The following is a 25,549-nucleotide window of genomic DNA, read 5'->3' as shown; positions in this document are numbered from 1 at the left end:
CGTGACGGTGGCCTCTCAAATGTCCTTCCAACATTAATCAAGTTTGTTACAAAAATCTATTTCAAAACAGTCGGATGAAATAGTAATCCTAGTTGTGAATCTCTCAAAACAAATTCTCTAGTTAGATGGGTCTAGTGCATGTAAAATAAGTGTCAGGTTGCAGTTTGTCGCAGGAAAACATTTCCATGCATGCTAGACAGTTGCAAGCTAGTAAACAGCACACCCGGTCAACACGTTCAAGTGACGACATTATCAAGTGTAAACAAACAAAAGAGGCTAATACTAGACCAAGGGCACAGCAAATCAACATGCACAGAGTCACGCGCCAAACCAAGTCAGGAGGTTAAAGTAACAGGAATTAACAGGCTTAAGGCAGGTGTAGTTTCATCTTTTTATTGAATATTAAGGTAAATATTTCACATTAATACAGGCTACATAAAGTATAGCCACTATACGACATGAAATTTACTCTCATATTAACCCTTTTTTAGTACGTAAACCATTGCACATGTATTTACCACTAAAAGGTCAGATGTCTCTTTCAACCTCCTGGTTCGTGGGCAGAGTATGAATAGCGCACAGTCCTGTAGAGCGCTGCAGACCCAAGAACAACTTATTCAGGGGGGGGGGCTTTTAAAGTCAAAGTAATGGCTATACTACGCAGAGAATGGATCCTGTTGAACAGGCAATCGGTTTGTTCATGGACAACGGTCAACATGTATTGGCCCACACCAGATTTTTCTTATTTTTTTTCATTTTTTTTAGTTAGGCACATCAAAATGGTGTCCGGCCGTCTAAATCCTCTGTTCCCGGACACCCCCCTAGGTTAATATCTTTGTATATTACGTAATTATGTTGTTCTCTTAAGCGTCAGGTTAAAGGTCCTGTGCGTCGATCGTGGGGACTCCTTCAGTTGACGTGATTAAGGGGCACATTCCCAACGTGGGGGGCCCAGGTCCCGGGCCAGACCTGAAAAGACACGTTCATCGCTTAGCTACGAAAAAACCCAAATGAGAACTGCAACCCCACCAAGGTCAAACCAAGTGCAGAATGTTCTACCTGCTGTGGGTCTGAAGTCTCTGCGGAGCTGGAGACCACCTTTAGGACGGGGCTCCAGGCCTGGTCGGCATTATGAACGGTCCCATTGTACATGGGGCCCCCGGGGGCTTCTCCCATCGGAAGGTGGTGAGGAATCATGGTCCCGCCGTACATTGACATCGGCAAACCCTAGAAGGGCCAACGGGAGACCTGTTAACCGCGTTCTTATTTTTTTTTAATCAGATCATTCTGTCTGACAAACCTCTGCCGCGACCAGTCGGGCGCTTTGTCCGTTACCTTCGGGAAGTCCATGAAATTGGTGGGCATGGGCTGACTGAAGGTGTTGGAGGGGTTGGCGGTGCCGGTGTCGTCCCGCTCCATGTTCTGGTGCTGGGAGAAGGAGCTCTGGTCCTGCATGGCCTGGTGCATCACGTGGGCACCCATCAGGGGCTGAGACCAGCCTGACATGGCCTCTGGAGGTGGAGGGTTAGAGGAGGGGAGGACTGAGATCGCGGACCGTTTGAGAGTTAATTTCCAAGTTGAAGGCAAAAAACACACCAAAAACAATTCCCAACATACTGCAAAGCACTGCGGCAAAAACGCCTTAAGAACATCCCAGTCGGTGGATGCCGCGTAAAAGAAAGAAAAAAGAAACCGCAGACCAGCCCTTAACCACGACACTCACCTGAAGCACTGCCTACTCCGAAGGACCAGATGCCCCCCTGTCCCACTGGAGGCGTGTAGCTGGCGGTGAGCATGGCGTGGTTGACAGAGCCAGTCTGGCGGATGCGTGCCAGGCGCTCTGTGCCAATCGGCGGGGGCACCTTGCGGTCCTGCTGGCTGCTGCTGCTGTTGGCCTTAGCCTGGATCAGAGCCGGGGTCACCGTGGACACGCAGAGAGGGGCGGAGCCACTGGAGGAGACTGACGGGATGGGGGACTCACCTTGGGGAGGGAGAAACAACAGGCTGGTTACCTTCCCAAACGTTGGATTTGTCAATATGAATGAAATAACATGGAATATTGGTGGCATATTAGTGGGTATTAGTGGCAGAGTCCAGCCTAAGTAGTTATCATTGGACCCTTAGAACAACTTATGAACACATTATTCCTCTGCACTGTTAAATTGACAAGAAAACATTCAGCAGCACGGCCTACAACTTATCCATCTCATGTGACAAAGCTGAAAACACCAAAAACAATTGAACCATGGCGTTCCCCCTCCCCATCTCATGTCTGTCCTTACAGGAGGAGGAGGCGCTCCAGGGGTGAGGGGAGAAGTGCTGTCGGCTGAAGGAGGGCGTGCCCACTGGCGGTGGACCCGGCAGGTACACCGGACTGCAGGAGATGCTGGTGGCGAAGCTGGTCAGAGCGGCGGACGAGGAGATGCAGCTTCCTGACGGGTCCATCGGGTGCATTCCTGAAACAGACAGGAGGGCTCCTGGTTGAATCCTGCGCCGTTAGAAAGTCAACTAGGTCTTCGACATAGCTCGCAATTAGGGCCGCTAAGACGGATCGGGCACATCTTGAGTTTGGAACAAACTGAAACAGGAGTGCAGTCTTGGCCGGAGGTTGGCCGCGTGAAACTTTGGGGGTTATGTCGTCACCTGGTGTGCGCGCAAGGGGTCGTGGGCCACTTACCGATAGGACTGGTGACAATCCTCTGGGTGTTGCAACGGTACCCCGGTGCCTTGGAGCCGTCCGGAGGGGGCATGGCATTCTCCATCTGTCCTATACCCTGCATGTAGGCTGGGGGGGCGCCGTACTGCTGCTCCGGGGGCACCCGGGCCGGAAGGTGGCACGCTCCCCACACCTGGCTGTTGCCCGCCGGGCCGCTCTCGAACATGCTGCTAAAGTGGTTGAAGACGGCGGTGGGGCCGTAGTTGGGGGGGAGGTGCTGGGCTTTGCCCCCGTGGACGTGCAACTGGGAGCCGTTCATCATCCCCACGCCAGGGGGCATCTGCTGTTTCTGTTCCTGGGACGCCCCGGACGGGACGAACACAGACTGGTTCTCCTGCAGAGGCGCCCCGGCAGCCATGGGGTAGAACTGGGTCATGGGGTGCATGTGCGAGGGGGCGGGCGGTGCGTAGGCCGTGCCGGTCTGTGCGACAGTGCTGCCCCCTGCTGGTGCAGAGCGGGAACTGGGCAGAACGGGGCGGGACGACTGGGCGGCCGGGGGTTCTGCAGCGGGCACGAAGGGGAGGGGCAGCTGCTGCCGGCTGTCTGTGTGCTGGGGGGGCAGAGAGGGCGGAGCCGGGGCGGGAGCCGTGAAGTGCATGGAGGCGTCAGAAGGGCCACCTTGGACCGGCGCCACCAGATCCGGAGAGGACTTCTCTTTACCCGAAACGGCGTTGCCGGCAGGATCCGACTTGTTGGCGGGCGGCTGTGCCGGCAGGGCGACGGGCACGGGAGGGGAGGGCGGGGTAGGGGGCGTGGCGGCGGTCGCAGCACTCGTGGGTGTGGGGGCCACCGGCGTGGAGGGCGGGCTGCTCGCGGCAGGGGTGACTGATGTCATGCCGACCGCCTTCGACTCTCCGGAGAAGAGCTGCTTTCTGACGGAGGAAGGCGTGGGCGTGACGGGGCGGGTGGCGCTGGGCGACAAGGCGGAGGCAGGGGCGGGGTGCTCCGGGTGGCTAGCGGAGGCAGGCGAGGGCCGGGGGGCGGCGGTGCCGTTGTGCTTCGGCGAGCCGTTGGCGCTGCCGGGGCTAACGGGCCGCACCGGGAACGGGCCCCAGGTGCTGGACGACTGAGGGAAAGTGCCACCGAACTGGGCCATGGGCAGGCGCGGGTGTCGGATGTGGTGCATGGTCTGGGCGGCCAGCAGGGCCAGGTGCGGGTTGGCGTACGCCAGGGGCAGTGACACGAAGGGCGGCCTAACGCTGGGAGACATGCTCTTAGCAGTCCTCCCCCCCTGCTGCGACGCGGAGGCCGACTGGAAGGGCACAGCGGACGACGGCAGCGCCGACCCCAGGCCCTTGGAGCCAACTGCCGAGGTGTTCGTGGACCCCGTGGAGGTGGTGTAGGTGGAGCCGATCTTGGCGCTGGCGCCAGGAACCCGGATGTGGTTCCTGGGGATCAGGTCCTCCAGCTCCTTGGCCGGGTCCTGGATCAGGGCATTGATGAGCTGCACGGCATGTCGAGTCGACTCCGTGCCCCCTCTGAAGAACAGAGGAAGAGGATGGTGAGGCAGTTACATCGTCTATAATATGATATGAAACAGGAGACGGACAGATGGACAGAACTGGGTGTCCAGGTGGTGCCACAGTCTCCTGTGCCCACGTACTGCTGCCAGATTGGTCCTCATCTGGCTCATTGCCCTTTCAGCAAAACCTCATATAACATTATATCTACCCATGTCTGTTATATATCTATCAACATTTGACAATTTCCATGTCCAGTAAAGCATTAAAAAATATATATGTTAAAAAAAATACTTTGACTGTTCATGTGAGAAGGTACATTCTCTCTACTGGGCCGATCAGAGAGCAGGAGCCAACGGGAGGCCAGTACCTGATGGTGATCATCCTCTCCCCGTTCTTGTCCTTCTGCTTGTCCACGTCGATATGAGCCCCAGTTACGTCCTGAATGGCAGTGATATTGCAGCCGCCTCTGCCCATGATACGGGACACGACAGACGCAGGCACCGAGAGCTTTTTAGACCTGGGGGGGACGACAACAACAACAACAACCACCCACAAACAACTTCAGTGTTTGTCACGAGGCTGTATGTTATGCAACAGTCCACTGAATCACCAGTGGCACACGACAGTTTGTCCCTGTGCAGGTGGACATTTCTAACAAGAGACTCTGGACTTAACTGAAGCTGGGTGGCCACAGAAAAGAACAGCCAAGAACTGCAGAACCAATGGGACATCTGCAGAGTAAAAGCTGATTTGCTCACAAGCAAGGCTGTGTGATTCCAAAGCAACAGGGCGTAGGCTTGTTTCTGCTTTTTGATCACAGACACATAACCATCCATTTAAATACACATGCCTCAGACTGTCGTGGTAGGGGGATCTACAGTCTGAAAACACCAGACCACGTGGAAACAAAAAACAGTGACACTTAACTGTAATGAATTCCAAAAGAGCCAGGGACGTGCTGTACTTACGCTACCCTGTTTGGGTACAGTACAACAGCCACGTTATGATGTGCCAACCCACCTCCTCACCACCTCCTTCCAGCCCTCCTCTCTCCTCTGACCCCTCTTGGGGCTGGTGACATTCAACTTGTTGTTGGGCGAGGAGACCGGCAGTGAAATGGTTTTGAACGAGTGGGGAAGGGAGCTGGGCGTCGAGTCGTTGATGCTGTCATGGATTCTTAGAAGAACAAAACAGCCGTCTTTAGAGAATCCAGAGGTGAACGGCAAGTTAAACAACTGAATACAAAGCTAATAAGCATTGACACCGGAGAGACTCATACTTCGGGTGCTGTTTGGAGATGGACACTGTGACCTTGTCCTCCCTGGAGCTGTGCAGCGAGGTGCTCGGCCTCTTCTCTGGGACCGGCTGTGGCGGCTGGCTCACCGCCGAGGGGGCCGACGACGAAGAGGACGACGAAGATGAGGACGGCAGGTCTGGTAGGTAGTTGAGCTCCTGGCTCTTGCCTCCGCTGCTGCTCTCACTGTTGCAGTCGGTGCTGTCCAGGTTGTCCGAGTCGCTGCCACCCGGCACCCCGCCACCCCGGGGCTCACCGTGGATCTTGTTTTTGTCGGCCTTCTGCTGGGCCAACGCCACCTGGGGGTCCTGCAGAATAATGGGCTCGCCGTGGGCTTCCCGGGCCCTGGTCTTGTGGCTCTTGCGGCCGGCACTATGGGCGGTCGTCACACCAGCTCGCTTCTTGCCAAAGGCGTTGGTGAACGTCGTGGAGGTGGCGGAGATGCCAATGGTGGTGGTGGTGGTGGCGCTGGGTGGGTCTATGGGAACATCTCCATCTACATGGGCCACGGGAAAAGGACAAGGTTACTGAACTCTGACCTTCGCAGGGCTGAAATTATAAAAAGCCTTGAAGAAACTTGTTGGATGGCTTTGCCTCAGTTAACATTTATTCTCTATTTGTTTGTGCCAAATGTACTTTGATTCAGAATAACGACCAGGGTTTGAGGGCTGTGAAGGACATAAGTGTATAGCTGCAATCATTCTGACAAAAATATCCCTCCAGTTACACAGACAGAGAACCACACTGTTTATGTAAAATACTGATTTTAGGTACAGGGTCAGCCAATCAGAAGTTGTGAGGCAGAGCTACAAAAACGATTTTCACCTTCAGAGGAGTCCTGGTCCTGGTCATCAATGTCCAAGTCCTCCTCCCTCACTTTGGCCTCCTCTTCCTCCAGCTTCCTCTTCTGCTCTTCTTTCTTCTTCTTGCGCTTCTCCTTGCGCTTCTCCCGCTTGGCAGCCAAAGTTTGCTTTTTACTTTCCTCCCTGGACTGCAAGCCCAGAGCCAAAGACAGGATTACAACACAGCGGTTGTCACCCAACTGGCACCGTCCTCTACGGCGTGGACCGTTTGGGAACAGGGGGCCATTTGAGATCCATACAGAGCTGTAAATCCGTGCAGGTGACGGAGAAGCAGAAGGTCAAACGTAACTCACCTTCTCTAGGTCCAGCTCCTTCAACAGAATGCTGGCGTTCTTGTTGGCCTCGGCAGCCTGTTGGTCTTTGGCTTTGACGATGGTCTCCATGCACTGGTGGCACTTCTTCACCAGGTCCTAGGAGAGAGGGGATGAAGCGCACGTTACCACTGAAGCTGGCTGCGCATTTTATTTGTTAACACAACAATCCTTTCTAGGTTCATTTCTGCTGAGAAACACGCAGTTGTGTTAGCGGTTTCCTCTCACCTTGTCGGCGATGGTGGCGATGTATCTCATGCACTCGATGTCTGAGGGGAACTGGTTGACCTCCTTGACCAGGTACTGAACCACCTTGACATGACCCTATGAGACAGAGGTCAAAGGTCAACCTCTTAGGAATATTACACACATGCACACAGTTCTGTTTAAACGCCACCAGGGTCATTAGCGAAGAAAAAGCAATTACGGTTCAGCCAATGTGTTTTTTAGTCTTCCATAGCGTTGTGAAACGGTTATCTCACTTTTTACTGTTAAACGTGCCTAGGGAAACCCATGCAATCTGTCAACCCTTCAATGGTATATTCCACAACAGCTATCAATATCAACTGTGCAAAAGCTGTTTCACAGGGAATTCTCAGGTGTACCTCATCCACACTGTTTCCAGATTAAATGAACAAACATTGATGATGGCATCAGTGTCTTCAATGGCCCCGTTGCTCAAGGGTCAGAGGTCAGATACACTATGTTTAACGGTGCATCAGTATCAGCCCAAACCTACACCAGTGCGTAACCCACAGCATGAAAGAGAGGGGGGGAGTGTACCTTGCGGAAAGCTGCCATGAGCGGTGTAATCTTGCGGTTGTCTGCTGCGTCGACATCGGCCCCGGCCTGCACCAGCAGCTGCACAACGTCAAAATGGCCCCCGTTGGCTGCCAGCCACAGGGGCGTGTTCCCCTTCTTATTGCGCACGTCGATGTGAGCACCTCTGTGAAGAGGAAGACGACCAACGCATGAGCAGAGAGAGACTACAGCTGTGTTCCACCTGGATCCGTTCCAGAGCTAACTTCTGCCTCATGATTCCTGCTGTCACAGCCCATCTGGTCATCCTGTCCTTGTCCATCTGGTTGTGCAACTGATCTGGATTCTGCCTAAAGACCCCCGCCTGCATTTATTGACCAGCTGGTCATCTAAAGATACAAAAATTCTGACGCGCCACAAAAAGCATGTACTTTTATCCACCCAGCACAGCCAGAAGAGGACTGGCCAGCCACCCCTCAGAGCCTGGCTCCTCTCTAGGTTCCTTCCTAGGTTCAGACCCTCCCCTAAGGATTTTCTTTCCTATTTTGCTTCAACTCTTGTTGCTGCTTCATCTTCAGGCTTTCAGACTGGGGAATCCTATATCAGCACTCTGTAACGACAGCTGGGTATAAAACGGATTAAACTGACTGACCAGAGCAGAACAGTACTCTCTCTCTCTCTGGTGGTCACACAGCAGGCAGAGGAGTGAAATGGTCATTACCTGACGATGAGGAGCTCGCAGAACTTGTAGTGGCCCTTGTCAGCAGCGATAGTGAGGGCAGTGTCCCGAGAGGAGGGTACGGGCGGGGCGTTGACGTCGGCACTCTTGTCCAGCAGCACGCGGCCCACCTCAGCGTAGCCCCCCGACGCGGCCTCCATGAGGGGGGTCAGACCAGTCTAGGAGAGGACACGCAATTGGTCGGTGACAACATCATGCAGATGACAACAAACCATCTTAACGCTGAGGGCCATTCACAAAAACAGAGTTCACCCAGTCATGGGTCATCAATCAATTGTACGTGTTGACATGAGCGTTTTTTTTTGTCTGCATTTCATTTATTCAGATAATGTAGAAATGTAATTACAGAAAAAATTATAAACTTCGTAGAGGCTAATTAAGGATAATATCGTTATCAGGTTTAACAATGGGTGCATTGACAAAAAGGCACACTAGCCACACAAGCTTTGTAAGCTAGCTATTGTTAACTCTGGTTCAGAGCTTTTAGCTAATTTATATGTCAAACCTTCAAGGTGTTCAACTTTCCCCATTTCTCCCATGTCACCCGCTCCTTTGCAAACTCCAAACTTCCAGCAAACCTCTCGTCTGCTAAAGGTTGAATGGTTGCCTACAGAGCAGAACTGCCCATCCCCAACTTCAGGCAACGCTCAAACCCCACACTCAAACCCCACGCTCAAACCCCCACATGTCCGTCACGTCACTCACTCACCCCCCCCCCGCTAAAACAACAACAGCCACACTCAAACCTTGGCGCGGTGCTCCACGTTGGCCTTGCGGTCCAGCAGCAGACTGACCACCTCCGCCCGGCCCTGGAAGCAGGCCAGGGTCAGCGCCGTGTTGCGGTTGGTCTCAATCTGAGCGTTGATGTCTGAGCCCATGTCCAGCAGCAGCTTGACCGCCGGCACGTGACCATTCATGGCCGCCAGCATGAGGGGAGAGATGCCCAGCTTGCTGCCCGTCCTGTAGGGACAAACCGGAGAACAAAGTGAAGGAGGCGAATAGCGAACTGCCGCACGGCTAACGTCTCGCTAGAGGCTGGATGCGCACGGCCACGTCCGGGCCTGGCGGCAGATACCTGGAGTTGATTTCGGCACCGGCGTTGAGGAGGATCTTGATGATGTTGACGTAGCCCCCGGAGGCAGCCAGGCTGAGCGGGGTGTAGTCGGAAACGTTGCGGTGCTCCTTGTTGGCCCCGCGAAGCAGCAGCAGTTCGACCACCTGGAAGAACGGCCCACCGGTTAGTCGGTCCACAGGACACGTCACCGCCTTCCTAAATGTGTGGACTCACTCTGGTCTCGTCAGCCTGGTTGTATGTATGAATTGTGCTATGTAAATAAACCTGCTTGCTTGCAGGGTAATAGTGGAATAACCCTGCTCTATGTGGTCGTTTAGACCGCCCGTTTATGGTCTTAGAGACACCTGCTCTAATCACATCACGGTTAAGATACTACAGCTCATCCATCTCCTATAGTCAGTAACAAAAGAGTGTTGTGGGGTTTAGGGACAGCTTTCAGTTCAGTTCAGCGCAGCACCTCCTGTCTCCCTCCAGAGCAGGCCAGGGAGAGAGGCGTGTCCTTGGTTCTCTCAGACTGGGCTTCGATGTCCCCGCCCTTATCCAACAGGATCTCCACAACGCCAACATGCCCCGCCGTGGCAGCCAGGATCAGAGGGGTGAAACCTGGGGGACAGACGGGAGGAACACGTGGTCGTGGTTTACTCAAGGACGTGACAACCCGGCCTCAGAGAGAACCCCACAAAGGCCGAGGATGGCTCGAAAAACAAACGGACGGGGTTCACGCCGGTACCTTTCTTATCCCGATGCTCGATGTTAGCCCCGCGAGCGATGAGCACCGACACCAGCTCCTCGTGACCTCCCGCACAGGCCAGCGTCAGGGCCGTGTCGTGGTTACTCTCCGTCTGAGGAAAGACACAGCGTTATTCCACCGTCACCGGGGGGGGGGGGCGTGTGCCGCCGGGTGGGTGGGGCTACGTACGTGCGCGTCGATGTCCACGGAGGGGTAGAGGGGGAGCGTGGAGGGAGGGGACGCTGCGTTGGCGGGGGTCTGGGCACCGGGCGAGGTGGTCGTGGTTAACATGGGCACCCGGCCGCTGACCGCTGCTGTAGAACGGGGAGACGGAGGGACGTTCACAAGAGACAACTTTAAAAATCCTAACTCCATCTTCTCATCTTACCATTTAACACAGATTAAAACCCGTTTGATCATTCCCATGGAGAATGACACGACCTCTCTCAAATGCACCTGCACACTGGCTTTAACGCCGTTGAGACGCCCTGGGACCAAAACATCATGGCGGTTTGACGCTCTTAGCAGACACGGACCCACTTAAGAGATTTACATTCCGGATCTACCGCATTTCGCAGTCTACCATTAACCAATTGACCCTAGAGGGACCTGGACCCAGAGAGAGGACCGCGTGTGAACACACCTGCCATGATGTCATCCAGCGTGTCGGTGAGCGTCTGTGCGGGGGTGGCCACCATGAGCTCATCGGCAGCCTGGGCGAGTAGACCAGGACCCGAACCCATCAACTGCTGCCCCAGCATCTGCTGCTGGCTCAGGATTGCCCTCTGCAGGTCGGGGCCGGCGTTGCAGGGGGGGTAGTCCACCGTGTTGAAGTCTGTGGACTGCTGGGAGGCCCGAGGCTGGACGGGGACGAAGCCGGCGGGCAGCGGGTGTCCATGGGGAGTCCGTAGCGCCGGGGGGTGAAGAGGAGGTGGTGGGGGGGGCTGGCGGGGGTCTCTGTACAGGATGGTTTCCACCTGGGGTAGCTTGGAGTAGTCCACCACCACCTCCTCTTCATATTCGTCATTGTCGTCCTCCTCCTCCTCCTCCTCCTCCTCGTCGTCTTCATCATCCTCATCGTCAACCTCATCCCGTTCCTGAGCGGCACGGTGGGGCTGTCCGTCGTTGTGGTAGAGGCCCTCCTGGTTCCCCTGGGCATCGGGGCCCGGCTGCGCAGCCTGCAGGGGCAGGGGGGTGCCGGGCTGTTCCACCCCCGCCGCCTGGCCCGGCTGCCCCGGGTCATCCTTCATGCCTTTGGCCTCCATGTACTCTTTGGTGAACTGCTGCTGGGTTTTCAGCTGTAGCTGGCGCTCCACCTTCTGGAGCTCCTTCAAGATCTTCTTCTTCTTCTGCACCTGCTCCTCGCGGCTCTTCTTCAGCTCCTCGATCTTGTCTTTGGTGAGCGGCTCCCCTTGGATGAGCTCCAGGGAATGCATCTGGGCCTTCTCTATGGCCGAGATCCTCTGGCCCAGCTCGTTGAGCTTGCCCTCCGTCTCCTCCACGATGCACTCCAGGGGCTGGTACGGGTGGAAGGGGGGCGGCTGCTCTGCGTCCAGGCCGCCCGCAGCCACGGGGCTCCCCTGTAGGGGACTCGACCTCTGCTTGGAGCCGCCTGAGACACACGAGAGCAGAGTTAGGGCCACGTAGTCGAATCTCAACAACCTCTAAAAACCAGTTGCACGGTCAACCGCGCTCAGGAGGTCCCATCAGCCAAGACAACGGACTGACCTCGACTCTACCGACTGACCTTTTGTGTTTACGGGCGGAGGCGTTGTGAGGTTGGAGGGGACCCGGTCTGGTTCCTGGGGAGGCACCACCATGGCCAGGGCTTGGAATGGAACTCGTGGAGCCTAGATGGGGTCGGTAGGAGGAGACACCAGATATCACACAAAGGCCTCGAACGTCGAGACTCGACCTGTGAACAATCCCGACATCGTCCCGGAAACACGCCGGTAAGGCGTGTCCGTTAGGCTCCTTAGCAAGCTACCTGAGACATGTCGTGGGAGGGGGGCGTGAGCTGAGCGAGGTCGGCGGCGGGGACCGACACGACGTTGTTGGGGTAGTCCAGCAGGTAGGACACCACGATGGTGTGGCCACCCTTGGCAGCTTCGATCAGCATGGTGGAGCCGTCCTGGGGAAAGCGCAAACAACAACAGGACAGTCGGTCACACGGATTTCAGCCGGGGACTCCCGGCACAAACCTGCGTTGCTAACCCCGGGACGGGACCTCACCTTCAGTCTGTGCGTGGGGTCAGCCCCGTGGGCCAGTAGCAGCTCCACCACAGCCAGGTGGCCCCCGGCGCAGGCCAGAGACACCACCGTGTGGTCGTTGTTGACCGTCGACCGGTTCACATTAGCACCTGAAGCAAGCGGGGGTGGGGGGGGGTACACAAACAGGGTCAATCCGAGCCCACGTGGGAACATAACAGTTTTGGGCCATAAGCGTCTGTGGCTCCAGTTGAGTGTCTGATGTCTGCTGTAACTCGGGGAGAAACACACCTTTGCTGATCAGGAACTGTACAGTGCAGAGGTGTCCCGCTCGGGCCGCTTTCATCAGAGGGGTCCTCCCCCCCTCCGACTCGTGTTCCTGTGGGAGAAACATGAAGGCAGGGGTGAGTGGACGCACGGAAACCCGCCCGGTTACTCAGGCAACGACGTATCCAACGAAAAACATTCCGTCGGTGTCCCAAATCACAAACTATCCACGATACACGCTGTCTGACTCCATGGGCCCTGGGAGCAGCGTCACACACACACACACACACACACACACACACACACACACACACACACACACACACACACACACACACACACACACACACACACACACACACACACACACACACACACACACACACACACACACACACACACACACACACACACACACACACACACACACACACACACACACACACACGTACGTTTGTACAGCTACCCTCATGGGGACCAGAAAATAGAAATTGCATGTTCCCTTGCCCTAAACTTAACCCTAAACCTAACCCTAACCCTAACCCTAACCCTAACCCTTACCCTAACCTTAACCTAACCTTAACCTCAATAAAGTAACATTAATGCCTAAACTTTACCTAGATGTAATGCCTTACCTTAACCCTAAACTTAACCAACAACGCCTGGACCTTAAAGAAACCCCAATTCTAACTATAAAATCAATTGTAAGTTTGACCCTAAACCTAAACCCTGAGCCGGAAATTGACTTTTGCCTCACGGGGACCGGCAAAAGGTCCTAATGAGGTAAATTTTTTCTGGTTTTACTATACTCATTGGGACATTTGGTCCCCATTCGTTCAGTAAGACCTAACCCACACACACACACACACACACACACACACACACACACACACACACACACACACACACACACACAGGTGGGCGGTTTCCCGGGGGAGACGCCTCGGCCAGAGGGCGGGGTCTCACCAAGTCCGCCCCCGTCTGCAGAAGCACGTCGGCCACGTCTGTGTGTCCGTTCTCGCAGGCGTATGTCAGCGCCGTGTCTCCCGTCGCCGTGGTGGCGTGGACGTTAGCGCCTGAGGTCGGGGGTCAGATTACACACTTAGGAGCTGCGTTGTGCCAGTGAGATTACAAAGCATGAAGAAGAAAAAAAATTTACTCTGGATTTGTTGGACAGCCAAGTGAAATTCAGTGACGAACAGGTGACTAAAGAATCTCAAAAAGATGTCGATGGAGAGAGGTGGAGCAATCACACAGAGTGGCAGTCCTGCAGGAGGGGCGGTTCAGCTCACCTGCAGCCAGGAGGTACTTGACCAGCTCCAGGTGGCCCTCCTGCGCAGCCTCCATGAGAGGCGTGGAGCAGCCCAGCTCAATGTCAGCACCGGCCTTGATGAGGAAGTCTGCCACCTCCAGGAAGCCCCCACAGCAGGCCAGCGTCAGGGCGGTCTCCTGTGTCTCCTCTGTCTGGGCGTTGATGTTGGCACCTGCAGACCACACGGACGGCAGGGGGAGGAGGGGTCAAGGTGACTCAGCTGGGAGCTTTAAAAGGAGCTCTAACCTGATACCACTGGAGGATTACTCAATCCAGAAATCCAGCTCATTCCTTCTAACACTAATCCGAAAAGTCGTCAAAACTGAATCAGAATATTACTGTATCACCTGATTATGTACGACCACACAAAAGGTCAGCCTGAGAATGAAAATAAGAAATATATAAATTAAACAGTGTTCTTCATTTTCATTGTTAATCAGTGTATGTAGGAAACTGCATGAATTCTGGCCAATAGAGTACGTGGCAATGTCTCAAATCATTGCAGTCAATAATATTTAATGGCTTTTAGAGCAGGCTCACAGAGCTACCTTAACCACACAACTGTCCCCCAGTTAGTTAAAAATGAGGAGTTAAGCAAGCAATTCAGATCAAATTAAAGGTTTTATATTTATGTTTTAAATGTCCTACTGGCCATACAGGGAAGTGAGGTTGGGACCGGCAATGAAGCATCCATAATATTTTTGAGGTTAAAATAAATGCGTAAAATATCTACCGCTCATGGGAACATTCTGAATTTGTCTCTGCAAAGCCAACAGTCTTCAGGATTTTTGGTTTTGTGGTTACTCTCAATATGCCTTTTTAGTAAACTGATACCTAAAACAGACCCTTACTATCTTTCTTAAAACATGTGGAAAAGTATTTTTCATACACAGCAAATTACAACTCACTGTTGAAGAAATGTATAATATTAGAATGCCTTTTTCAGGCTCAAATATCCATAAAATGCAATCATCCTCTTTAAAATATTGAATATAAATACATTCCACCAAGCCTTTCCTTCAAAAAGCTATCTTTGTGTACAAGACTTTGCTAATATGTTCAGTTTCACCACAAAAAAACAACCTTTTCCATAATCTTCACATCAGCTTACTTCACTTTCCAACACTGAAAGAACACCACCTCCCCAAGGGACACCAAAACACAGACCACAACGGTCATCAGACGAGCCCACACCTTGTGCCAAAAGCAGGGCCACCATCTCCTCATGGCCCTCCCGGGCGGCCTCCATGAGCGGGGTGTACCCCTCGTCGTTGACCTCCTCCAAGTTGGCGCCCCTCTCAATCAGCAGGGCGGCGAGCTCCACGTGCCCCCCGCAGGCCGCCAGCGTCAGTGGAGACTCAAACGAGTCGGCGGGCATGTTGACCTGGGCACCGCTGTCCAATAGCAGCCGCGCCACCTCCACGTGCCCGTCCTGTGTGGGGGGGGGGGGAGACGGGGGACCATCTCAGTCTCGTACAAATTAAACAGTTTAACAGGGTCACACGGCATTCCTTCGCCCACCGGCCCGAGTGTGCTCACCATACAAGCCTCCATGAGGGCTGTGTGCATCTCGTCTGTCTTGTGCTCCTGGTCGGCCCCGGCCTCTAACAGGAAGCGCACCATGTCCAGATGCCCTGTGAGGTCAGGCAAGAGGAACAGTGACTTACAATGAGAGCCCCTTCACGACCAGTGGCATTTCCATGTGACCACTAGCTCACTGTCCAGCGTTAAGTGGATTAGATACATCCTCATCCCCAGGCTACCGCTGCCTATAGAGCCGGGAAACACTGAGCATCAAAGGGAGTTTAAAGGGGTATGGCAGAAATCTGTTCAGGTGAGGGGGTGAGCAACAGGTTTAGATGGGGCTTCTAGAACAGCTGCATCATTCTCTCCAGCAGGGGGCAGCACACTATTGCATGACTATTGCCACTAGGCGCAGATGACAGCTTGGAGAGACGGCGCTGGAGCTGGTCAGAGGAAACAAGTCTAGATCTCCCACTATACAGCATCAGCCAAGGCGTTGCTGCGACAACACACTGCCATCATCGCAAATGGGACGTTAATAAATTGGGAGGGGGCGGGATTAATGTTAACAACTGGAACAGAAAACAATTCAGGTTTGATTTTCAGAATCACCGTTAAAATAATTTGCACGGCTGTCACGGCTTTGTAGCCCACAACGTATGGGGGAGGATACGAGAGCTCAGCCAATTGAAACCCAGCAGTTGTTTCGTCCTCTCCTGCCATAGGCTTGCATTCCAGTTCCATTCAGAGGGAACGGTGAAAACCAGAGAGTCCGACAGAGAAGAGAGCCCCGGGGCAACACACCCCAGGACGCCTTTGGCACGTACCTTTGTAGCAGGCCAGAGTAAGTGCGCTTTCCTTGAACTCGTTGGAGTGCGTGTTGATGCCGGCCCCGTACTCCAGGAGAACCCGGGCCACGTCCACGTGCCCGGCGCTGGCCGCCTCCATCAGGGGGGTGTGGCCATTCTCGTTGTGGTCCTCGATGTTGGCGCCTTCCTTGAGCAGCACTTTGACCACGTCCAGGAAGCCCCCCGCACAGCCATACGTCAGGGCCGTGTTACCTGACCGGAACCGGGACAGAGAGCAGACCGTCAACAGCCGCGCCCCTGGTCTACGTCAGGCTCCACCGTCCGGTCATTCCGCACAACTTGGACGTCACTCGGCGTAAAACGCCGCGCCGCGTTCTGTAACCCTGCCTAACGCTTTGTTCACCTGTGGAGGACTGCGCGTTGACGTCGGCTCCGTGGACCAGGAGCAGTTTGACGATGTCCACGTAGCCGCCGCTGGCTGCCGCCATGAGGGGCGTGATGTCCCCCTTGATGCCCCGATCCTCAACGTTAGCGTGCATGGCCAGCAGGACCTGCGGGAGGACAGAAGACACCCGTGTGTTCACAACGGGCAGCCAGGTACAACCAGGGAGTTTGGCACAATGGCATTTGAATAGAACTACAGGTGTGACAGAACAGCTATGCTGGAAGTATAATGTTTGGATGAAGGAAATACAGGTGTGTGTATGTGTGTGTGTGCATTCTACCTGTGCAAGTTCATAGTAGCCAGCGGAGCAGGCCAGGCAGAGAAGACTCTCTCCCTCCTCCGTGTGCTCGTTTACGCTCCGCCCTTCATCCAGCAGCTTCCTCACGGCGTTGACATCCCCGTCAGAACACGCTTCAGCCAGGCTACGGCTGAAAATAACCAGACTGCTACAATTACTGGGACTGTGTCTGTCCACTCTGCCATGTGCCCGCAAGCGAGGACACCGTTCACACGGTCAAAAGCCCCCTGGGACATCCAAGTGTTTTTCTCTGCTAGCATCACAGACCTGGAAGCTTCGAGTGCAGCGTATGTTTGTTATCCGCAGCCTCTAGGCACCACACCTTCGCCCCTTCATTGAGCAGCCAGCCGTGCCTTCAGACAATGTTTGTGGGGAGTTGAAAAACCAAATCGGGATTGCAATTTAGAACGCCTGCATCTCGTACGCGTTTGAAACGACGTGCAAACAGTTACAACTGACAAATGTGTTGCACGAAATGTCAAGGTCTGTGGGATCCTGGACTACAGCTACAACCATTTCTTTGTCTTCTCTGGCTTCGGATTGACGTCAGGGTCACGGGCAGGAAGCAGTTGTAGCGGAGGGTAGTTTCAAGACAATTCTAACTAGCTTAGCATAAAGACCAAGTACGCTAGCAGTTTGGCAAACTCGAGACAGCAGCTTTGCCAAAACCGTGTGTGTGGGAGACCCAACTTCAGGGGGAGCAGACAACAGGATATGACGCGAAACAGACCACTTCAAAGAAGGGACCGCAACCCTCTCAGGTTGACAACCGGCAGATTAAACAAATCATCAAAGATGAAGAGCATGACCTAAACAGAACCATCTCTCTTCGGCTATGAGAAAGGATGCCCGGGCAAAGGTCTTTCCACACCAGTTGAGTTGGAGGAGTTAAAACAGAAGAGATACATACTTGTCTGCCTGGCCGGCGTTGAGCGTGTTCTCTGCCCTCATACGCGTCAGGGCGGCGGCGGCCTCGTCCAGCGCGCAGCTCACAGACGACGTCAGGCGGCGCAGGACCTCAGGATCTGCGAAGGCTTTACCATCGGCAGTGGACAGTTTACCAATCCCTTCACAGGCACGCAGGGCCAGGGTCACAGCAGCATTCACAGCACAGTCGCAGTGATCAAACAGTTAGTGCCAGGCCAAATAACACACACACACACACACACACAAACACACAAACAAACACAGGCAAAGGTTAGCCTATGTTCAGACCATGCAAAAAGTGAGTGAACCCATCCCCACTGTGTTATAAAGCGGCGAACGCCGTTCTGAGGAAACGTCATTATCTGGTGGGGAGCGCGTCTGACAGTGTCAGCGATGCGATGGGGGGGGGGGGGGGGGGGGGGGGGGGGCAGACGACGACTGGCGAACACACAGGAACGAACACACACACAGGGGGTACTAAAGGCCAGTGCTGAGTCATGACAGGAGCTGGTGCTGCTGTATGGAAATCCATTGTTGCCGTTAAGCTCCCGTGAGGTACGGCGGCCGGGCCTGGACATATCTCACGGGCCGGGCTGGCGGAGGACCAGACTGACGCATTTAAGTCACGCAGGAGACGCGCTCACCCACAGCCACTGAGTGTGGTGAAGGTGCATGTCTTAACGCTATAGGGCCCCCGTCCGGTGCACCCCGCGCTGTCCCACCCCCCCCGCTGTCCCACCCCCCGGGCCTACGAACTGAAAGCACGGCAAATCAGGCACATTGACTTCTTTCAGAGGCTAAGAATTACTCTACGGAGGCAGCAATTCCTGGTGTCCATGCGTACGCTGACCCCAAGTTTAAGTGATTGGACGGGCTGATTCAGCTCAGCCCAAATGAGGACAGAGTGAGTGAGTGGTGGCCTTGTCTAATTGCCTTGGATAACCTAGCCTGCAGTAAACTTGACTGACATAATTGACCAGATTATTTACAGCCCCCTTGACCCCCCCCCCCCCAAAGCAACATGGGAAGCAGGAGAATTACAGAAATCAAAACGGTTGCAAAACCAAGACAAACATAGCACACAGTACAGCCCGGATTTGAGCCTCTTCTTTTAGCCCTGCTGTTTGTTATGCGGGGGTTTCATTTTGTCAATGATCCAGTTGTACACTGAACACCCACTGAACACCTACAGGCTAACGACACAGTGGCTAGAACAGAAGAAACCACCCAACCTCCCTGCCAACATCAGAAAGCACTAGCGCAAACTAAACACCAGGCCGACATTGTAAATTAAACAGCGAGTGTCAAGGAGATTCTGTCTTTCAAACATGTCTAAGAGACCAGCGGTTGTATTTATTGACTGAAACAGGACTAGATCTTAACCGTGTAAGAGTTTATTGTGACAATGCATTGTGGGAATGTCAGAAGGGTAAATGTCGGCATGTCTGTAAACATGGCTGTGTATTCGTAGGGTATGGACAGTAAGGACAACAAACTGTGTATTCATTCAGATCATTGTTTTGTATAGTTTCCAATCATGGAGGCAGCTTAAGAGACAGCTGGGGTATGAACACTTATTACTACTCTTATTGGTTTAGTAACCAGTTAATAACAGATAAGGTACCGGGCGGGGGGGGGTATGGCCAATAGACCACGGCTGAGGGCGCTCCGAGGCACTCCACACTGTCATGCATACGAACAACATCAAGCTAAGACATACTAGCCTTCTATCACAACCCCCTTTATCTTATTATGTTAGTGAAATATATCCCTTTAAAAACATCCTCCAGTCGCTCATTGTTTTCAAGAGATCCACAACCAAAATGTAACTTATTTTGAAGGGGGGAGGGACCTGAAGAGCATAAAAGCCTCTCTGTTGCAAAGTGTTTTGAGACAGTATCAGCAGAATGAACACACCCCAGGTTCAACGGTCACATCCCGGCGCCTCGCGATACATACCGGCAGCTTCTAACAGCGCTTCCAGTCTGGCCTGTGTTTCCGGGTCCACCGTCCTGAGATCGGCTCCGTCCGCGGCGCTGGACAGAAGTAGCTCGGACGCCGTCTTCAGCATGGGGTTGTCCAGGTCTTCCTGGTCTAATATGAAGGACTCCACCTAAACATGGTAAAACACAGGAAAGGAGGCGGTGTTTTTCTTGTGTAGTCGCAGAGGGAGAATTCGCCAAATGAGGTCAGAGCCCTCGTGAGCTGGTCTGTACATGGCTGTTTTATCGGCACAATGGGTTGCCCACATATGGTACTACAACGCAAACGTGACGACCACAGAAAACACTGGCGGGGAAACAATTTGCATGTTTTTTGAGGGAGGCACTGAGCGTGCCTGTTTTCTGCCGACAGAGGCAGGCGGAGCGGAGTGAACGAGTGACAGCGTCAAACGAATACCCAGGATCCTCCGCTGTGTTCCTAGCACGTTGCCAGGAGACGGAACAGCACAGCGCTTAGGCCCTGAGCCCTGGTGGAATTATATTAAGCACTGAAGGTGAGCTGATCAGCATGCCCCCCCCCAATAACCTTGACCTCTGTGAATTCCCCCCCGCACAGCCACGGCCCACAGGGACAGCCATGCTATTGCCAATACCTCCTGGCCACCAGTCATCGCCCACGGAGTCAGCAGTGTGTTGGTTCACAAGAACAGCAGCAGAGTGAGAAGCACTCATGAAGCACAGCGCGTCCACTAACAAGCAGTGACAAAACCGATCACGCAATATCCCACCATGTTTACCGCAGGCCAGACCACAGACGTGACTAGTGGCATGATATCAAAAGGCCAGCGCAAAGGCACCTGAAATGCTGAGGCCCCAAAAAGCAACTGAACCCAGTGAAGTGAACCCTGACAAAGAGAGTGGGGGGGTGTCGTCAAAAACGGAAAAAAAAAACAATAGAAACGGGGAGTTAATTGTCTCTCGATGATGAACGATAAAACTACAGCGAACGTAACTGAAACCACACCGCAGTGTTTATTTCTTGGTGACGAGGCGGCGGCCTGGCTGGGTGTCCAGAGATCCAACACCAAGGGGAGTGTCTGTCTCGGGGTGTGTGCCTGAGAGACACGAGGCCACGTCCAAACAACTGCCTCATTACCTCATCCATGCATCTTTCCGTGTGGGCGTGAGCTCCTCCGAGACAGACACTGATGCAGAGAGGGATAAAAAGCGAGAGGGTGCCCTTTTATCTGCATATCTCACAAAGATGGATCCTGCATATTACCTAAAACTACGTTACCTTGTGACTAAATCAGTCTGCAAGAAAGTGGTGGACGTGGTGCATCTGCTGAGGGGGAAAACTCGGACGTTGAGTTCTGCTTTACTAATACCTAAGTTAAACACTCCGACTGTCAGGAAACGCGGCTGCACGGCTCCCCACCAAAGGGCCACCTCCACGGCTCCCCACCAAAGGGCCACCTCCACGGCTCCCCACCAAAGGGCCACCTCCACGGCTCCCCACCAAAGGGCCACCTCCACGGCTCCCCACCAAAGGGCCACCTCCACGGCTCCCCACCAACGGGCCACCTCCACGGCTCCCCACCAAAGGGCCACCTCCACGGCTCCCCACCAACGGGCCACCTCCACGGCTCCCCACCAACGGGCCACCTCCACGGCTCCCCACCAACGGGCCACCTCCACGGCTCCCCACCAACGGGCCACCTCCACGGCTCCCCACCAACGGGCCACCTCCACGGCTCCCCACCAAAGGGCCACCTCCACGGCTCCCCACCAAAGGGCCACCTCCACGGTAAACTAGCTCTTCATCACTAACCCCGGTTTTTTAGAGGACACCGAAAACGTTGTGCTTTCCGGCATCAGAGAGAGTTTTATCACATATTGTTTTGGTCTTGCATTGACCTGTGGATACTGATGATCTCTAGTCACTGACTCAACAGCAGGTGAACCTTAAGTCAAACAAAACATCCACAAGTACAGCACACTGTGGACCACAATTAACCTGCATGTCAGAGTCCACAAAAACACAACACGCACAATAACAGTGACGCACTACAGCCGTAACAGTCGTAAACGGCACCAGCCTTCAGATTATTCAGCCTCCTGTCCAACTGTTGGACCGGTAACCATTCGAGGCACTGCGGTGCGGACCAGCTTGGTTGTTTCAAAGTGTCAACGTAAATGTGTGTCTGTGTGTTTGCCTGTGTACATTTTGGGAGTGCAAACGAATGCATTCACATGGAATGTGAGACTAGAACGTCCTGTGGTCAAAGGACCTTGAACAAACCCAGTCTATTGGAAGCCCAAACATTTAGCTCAGCAGTAAAAACAGCTGGGGCGCACGCACTCCTCCAAACAAAACGTTTCAGCGGCAGAACATTTTGTGAGAAACTTTCTATTGGATGAATTCAAACTATGACCAAAAGAATAAAAAACATTTTTTGGATGAATTAAAACACCACCACAGCCACCATAAAGCAATAAGGTCACAAAAGCCCAGGGGGTGGCACTGTAAAAAAAAATAATAAATCACCAGTCTTCTTATTCAAATGATTTTGACAGTGAAATGTGTGGGGTTCAGCTAACTAATAAAGTGCTATGTCATCCATAGCGAATTTGACCTACCATTGAAAATTATCAGTCGCTAGCCTAATCCACGCAACACGCTGTAACTGTACAGAATGTCGTCTACACTGTAGACAAGCGCAGAAGACATATCAGTGGGTGGCTGACCCAACTGTGCAATAAGCCACACTTTGCATAATCCACTACATCTCAATACAACCATCACAAGTGGGGCAGAATGACTAGCAGTGCAGAAGGTGCCTCTGGAAGCACAGCTATACTTTAACAGCAGTCCAAACACGCTAAAGCTTCATATTTACAGAGAAAAGACGACATGGTCTAACACAGACCGGTACTAACGTCAAATAGGGCCAGTCTCCGTCTCAGAGGGAAAGCAAGAGTCGGACCATTGGGGAACTAACTACGGCTTCAGCAAGCCAGGGGTCACGTGACTAGAGCTGTCTCGGCTGATTTTCCCCACACACGGCGGAGTCAGGGGGGGCCCCACATCCCGCACGGCGGAGTCAGGGGGGGCCCCACATCCCGCACGGCGGAGTCAGGGGGGGCCCACATCCCGCACGGCGGAGTCAGGGGGGGCCCACATCCCGCACGGCGGAGTCAGGGGGGGCCCACATCCCGCACGGCGGAGTCAGGGGGGGGCCCACATCCCGCACGGCGGAGTCAGGGGGGGGCCCACATCCCGCACGGCGGAGTCAGGGGGGGGCCCACATCCCGCACGGCGGAGTCAGGGGGGGCCCCACATCCCGCACGGCGGAGTCAGGGGGGGCCCCACATCCCGCACGGCGGAGTCAGGGGGGGCCCCACATCCCGCACGGCGGAGTCAGGGGGGGCCCACATCCCGCACGGCGGAGTCAGGGGGGGCCCACATCCCGCACGGCGGAGTCAGGGGGGGCCCACATCCCGCACGGCGGAGTCAGGGGGGGGCCCACATCCTGCACGGCGGAGTCAGGGGGGGGCCCACATCCCGCACGGCGGAGTCAGGGGGGGCCCACATCCCGCACGGCGGAGTCAGGGGGGGGCCCACATCCCGCACGGCGGAGTCAGGGGGGCTACATCACAAAAGTCATAACTGCATTGTGCAACAGACACACCCCTGTCCTGCAGATGGATTTGCAGGAATCACATTGCGCTTGTGCGCACACGCAAGCGCACATCCCCGAACCATTCTGACAACCTCCTTTTCCTAAGGGGCATCAATGACTAACAGGAAAGGGTTATTAATCAACTGCTGAAAAACATTTGTCTCTCAAACGTTTACCTGGGCAACAGTAGACAAACCTACATGGAATACCAAAGTGTGATAAAAGAGGTAGTCTGGTTCACATACTGTGGTGAATTTTCCTTGAGTTAAGTGAGGGCACACATGTTAAACGTGTATTTATCCCACAAAACAAGTCATATCAGTTGCAAAATGTTTAGCCAAACAGAGGTTCTGCTGGACAAACTCATAAGTCCGTCCCTGTTTTATTCTGTTTGACAAAACGTTTGGCAATTCCCACTTGTTTTGCAGAACCCATACACCTTTCCTGGAAGACGGGGATCATCCTCTTGTAACAGGCTCTTCCAACAGGTCAGGGCATCCACACAGCCAGTATGGCGTAGTGCACAGATGTGTACACAAATACAATATTCTGGCAGTTCGTCTTTTGCTCAAGGTAAAGAGTAAATGTCAGCAAGTTTGGGAAATTCCCATGGAGATTTCAATCATACACATGAGAAGAGAATGTTTGATGCAAACTGGATAACCCATGAAGACGCAGTTTCGATAGAATCACTGTGTCTAGAATAGAATTATAATGTGTACATGAGAGACTATACATTGACACGTTTTTCCATCCTGATTCTGATTAATTGAATGTGCATGTATTTTTATTTTATAAAATGTTTGATCATCAGACTTCATTGTTTCTAGAAGTGACAGTCTGGGCGCCTCAAATGGTTTCAATTCCCTTTTGATTACTTTGTCAATGTTCTTTTGTTTAATGTTGCAATTTGGCAGCGGCTGTCTGCCTGTGTGTCTCGCCAGTAGTTAGAGGGGAAACACTTAATTCTGTTTAAAGTTACGTTTGATCTGTTTAATTAAATCACACGGGGGCACTTGCTCAATGATGTCGCATCTTCACGAGCTAACATTCTGACTGACAGCTCAAAAACAAACGTCTAACAAGCCTTGTGGCGTTTGGCAACCCTAGCGAAGCACTTGTATACATCCTGCGTGTCGAGTCAAGAGAACTTCCGAGCTACCTAAGATCGGTATTAAGAGGGGTGGGCTAATGTGCCTAGCCAGCTAACATAAATAGAGAACCGGGCTGAGGTGACAGTAAGTAGATCTAGGATTGTATGCCAGTTACCATAACTACAGAACTTTAAAAAAACATTTGTCTTCAGTTCAAGTTCTTGCAGAAAACAACTGGCTTAAAAACATTTAAAAACTTGTACCCAAGTTAGATACCTTGCAAGCTATATTTCACTAGCTAGCCCCCTTGCAAGCTAAATTTCACTAGCTAGCCTGCAGTTGATGGCGCTGTGAGCTGCCACACTGCGTTAGGCCTAGGTCGAAGGCTCCGCCAAAAATACTGCTCATATCATGCCAGATTACAAAACATGTCGCTAGGCACAAGATTACGAAATATCGCCAAAATACAAGCCATGTGAATAATATTATTCTGGTTGGTATAATAAAGAAAGAGGAGTTTGTGATATCGTCGAAACGAAAGAGACGCGCTTAACGTTGACTAACATGGTGAATCCAGATTCGCTGGTTAACTTAGCCTTAGCTAGTTAGCATGATGAGTGGCTTACCTCAGATACCTCATCATCGTCGCTGCCAGATCCGGGGCCAGACGACAGCACTGCGGCCGCAGCGAGTTTGAAATCAAGCCTGTCAGCTGGCGGCCCACCAGCCTCGCCAAACAAACGTATTTTCTTTCCACCAACACCAATACCTAGGCCCCCGAGTCCGGCTCCTGGTGTGGCTCCAACCCCCATTCCTACGGCTACGGCAGGGGAGCGAGGAGTCACAGAGTCAATCTCGTCTTCGAAGCCGTCCGTCAGCATTGCCGTCCCGGCTACTGCATCCTGCATACTTTCCTTAGTATTTTGTATTCTAATAAGCGCAATATTGTCTTAAACTTTCTTTGGGGTTGTTGGTGTTTTAGCAATTATGTTTATACTTCAGAAAAACACTGAAACTCTCCTGAAGCGAGAAGAGAATCTCTTTCCCCCAAGCCATTAACTTTCTAACAACCTAACGTACTTCGCCTCA

At 53.3% G+C, this 25,549-nt stretch overlaps 1 protein-coding gene across 8 annotated transcripts; it reads right to left on the bottom strand.

Annotated features, from left to right (window-relative positions):
* Positions 1 to 377: 377 nt before the first annotated feature.
* On the bottom strand, positions 378 to 25,545 carry ankhd1 (ankyrin repeat and KH domain containing 1). 8 transcript variants are annotated; one of them, XM_034293050.1, is made up of 34 exons: positions 25,087 to 25,545; positions 19,700 to 19,853; positions 17,724 to 17,880; positions 16,796 to 16,958; positions 16,474 to 16,621; positions 16,089 to 16,322; positions 15,277 to 15,371; positions 14,932 to 15,169; positions 13,718 to 13,909; positions 13,392 to 13,501; positions 12,450 to 12,537; positions 12,183 to 12,310; positions 11,938 to 12,081; positions 11,698 to 11,800; positions 10,594 to 11,562; positions 10,140 to 10,264; positions 9,951 to 10,062; positions 9,678 to 9,823; positions 9,221 to 9,363; positions 8,892 to 9,105; positions 8,128 to 8,303; positions 7,431 to 7,593; positions 6,876 to 6,971; positions 6,630 to 6,746; positions 6,299 to 6,464; positions 5,459 to 5,969; positions 5,200 to 5,355; positions 4,547 to 4,696; positions 2,678 to 4,194; positions 2,283 to 2,456; positions 1,724 to 1,981; positions 1,336 to 1,541; positions 1,060 to 1,227; positions 378 to 969 (listed from the first exon to the last, which is right to left on the bottom strand). In XM_034293050.1, exons 1-34 carry the CDS (start codon positions 25,366 to 25,368, stop codon positions 910 to 912), a joined length of 7,863 nt encoding a protein of 2,620 aa, XP_034148941.1. In that variant the 5' UTR covers positions 25,369 to 25,545; the 3' UTR covers positions 378 to 909. The 8 variants fall into 8 exon arrangements, with proteins under 8 accessions (XP_034148941.1, XP_034148945.1, XP_034148943.1 ...); XM_034293054.1 differs by having other exon boundaries at positions 1,336 to 1,511; XM_034293052.1 differs by having other exon boundaries at positions 2,286 to 2,456.
* Between the last annotated feature and the right edge of the window lie 4 nt (positions 25,546 to 25,549).

Source organism: Esox lucius, chromosome 7 (genome assembly GCF_011004845.1).
Source record: "Esox lucius isolate fEsoLuc1 chromosome 7, fEsoLuc1.pri, whole genome shotgun sequence".
Lineage (NCBI taxonomy): Eukaryota > Metazoa > Chordata > Actinopteri > Esociformes > Esocidae > Esox > Esox lucius.
The sequence above is the reverse complement of the archived record's forward strand: the minus strand, read 5'-3'. Positions and strand labels throughout refer to the sequence as shown.

What these genes read in the sequence shown, in the direction of transcription:
- ankhd1 (XM_034293050.1), bottom strand. Translation starts at nt 25,368, where the DNA reads ATGCAGGATGCAGTAGCCGGGACGGCAATGCTGACGGACGGCTTCGAA. An exon ending in ACCCCACGCACAGACTGAAG is followed by an intron (nt 12,082 to 12,182) that starts GTGAGGTCCCGT and finishes CGCTTTCCCCAG; the next exon opens with GACGGCTCCACCATGCTGAT. An exon ending in GCTGGATGACATCATGGCAG is followed by an intron (nt 10,265 to 10,593) that starts GTGTGTTCACAC and finishes CCCGTTCTACAG; the next exon opens with CAGCGGTCAGCGGCCGGGTG.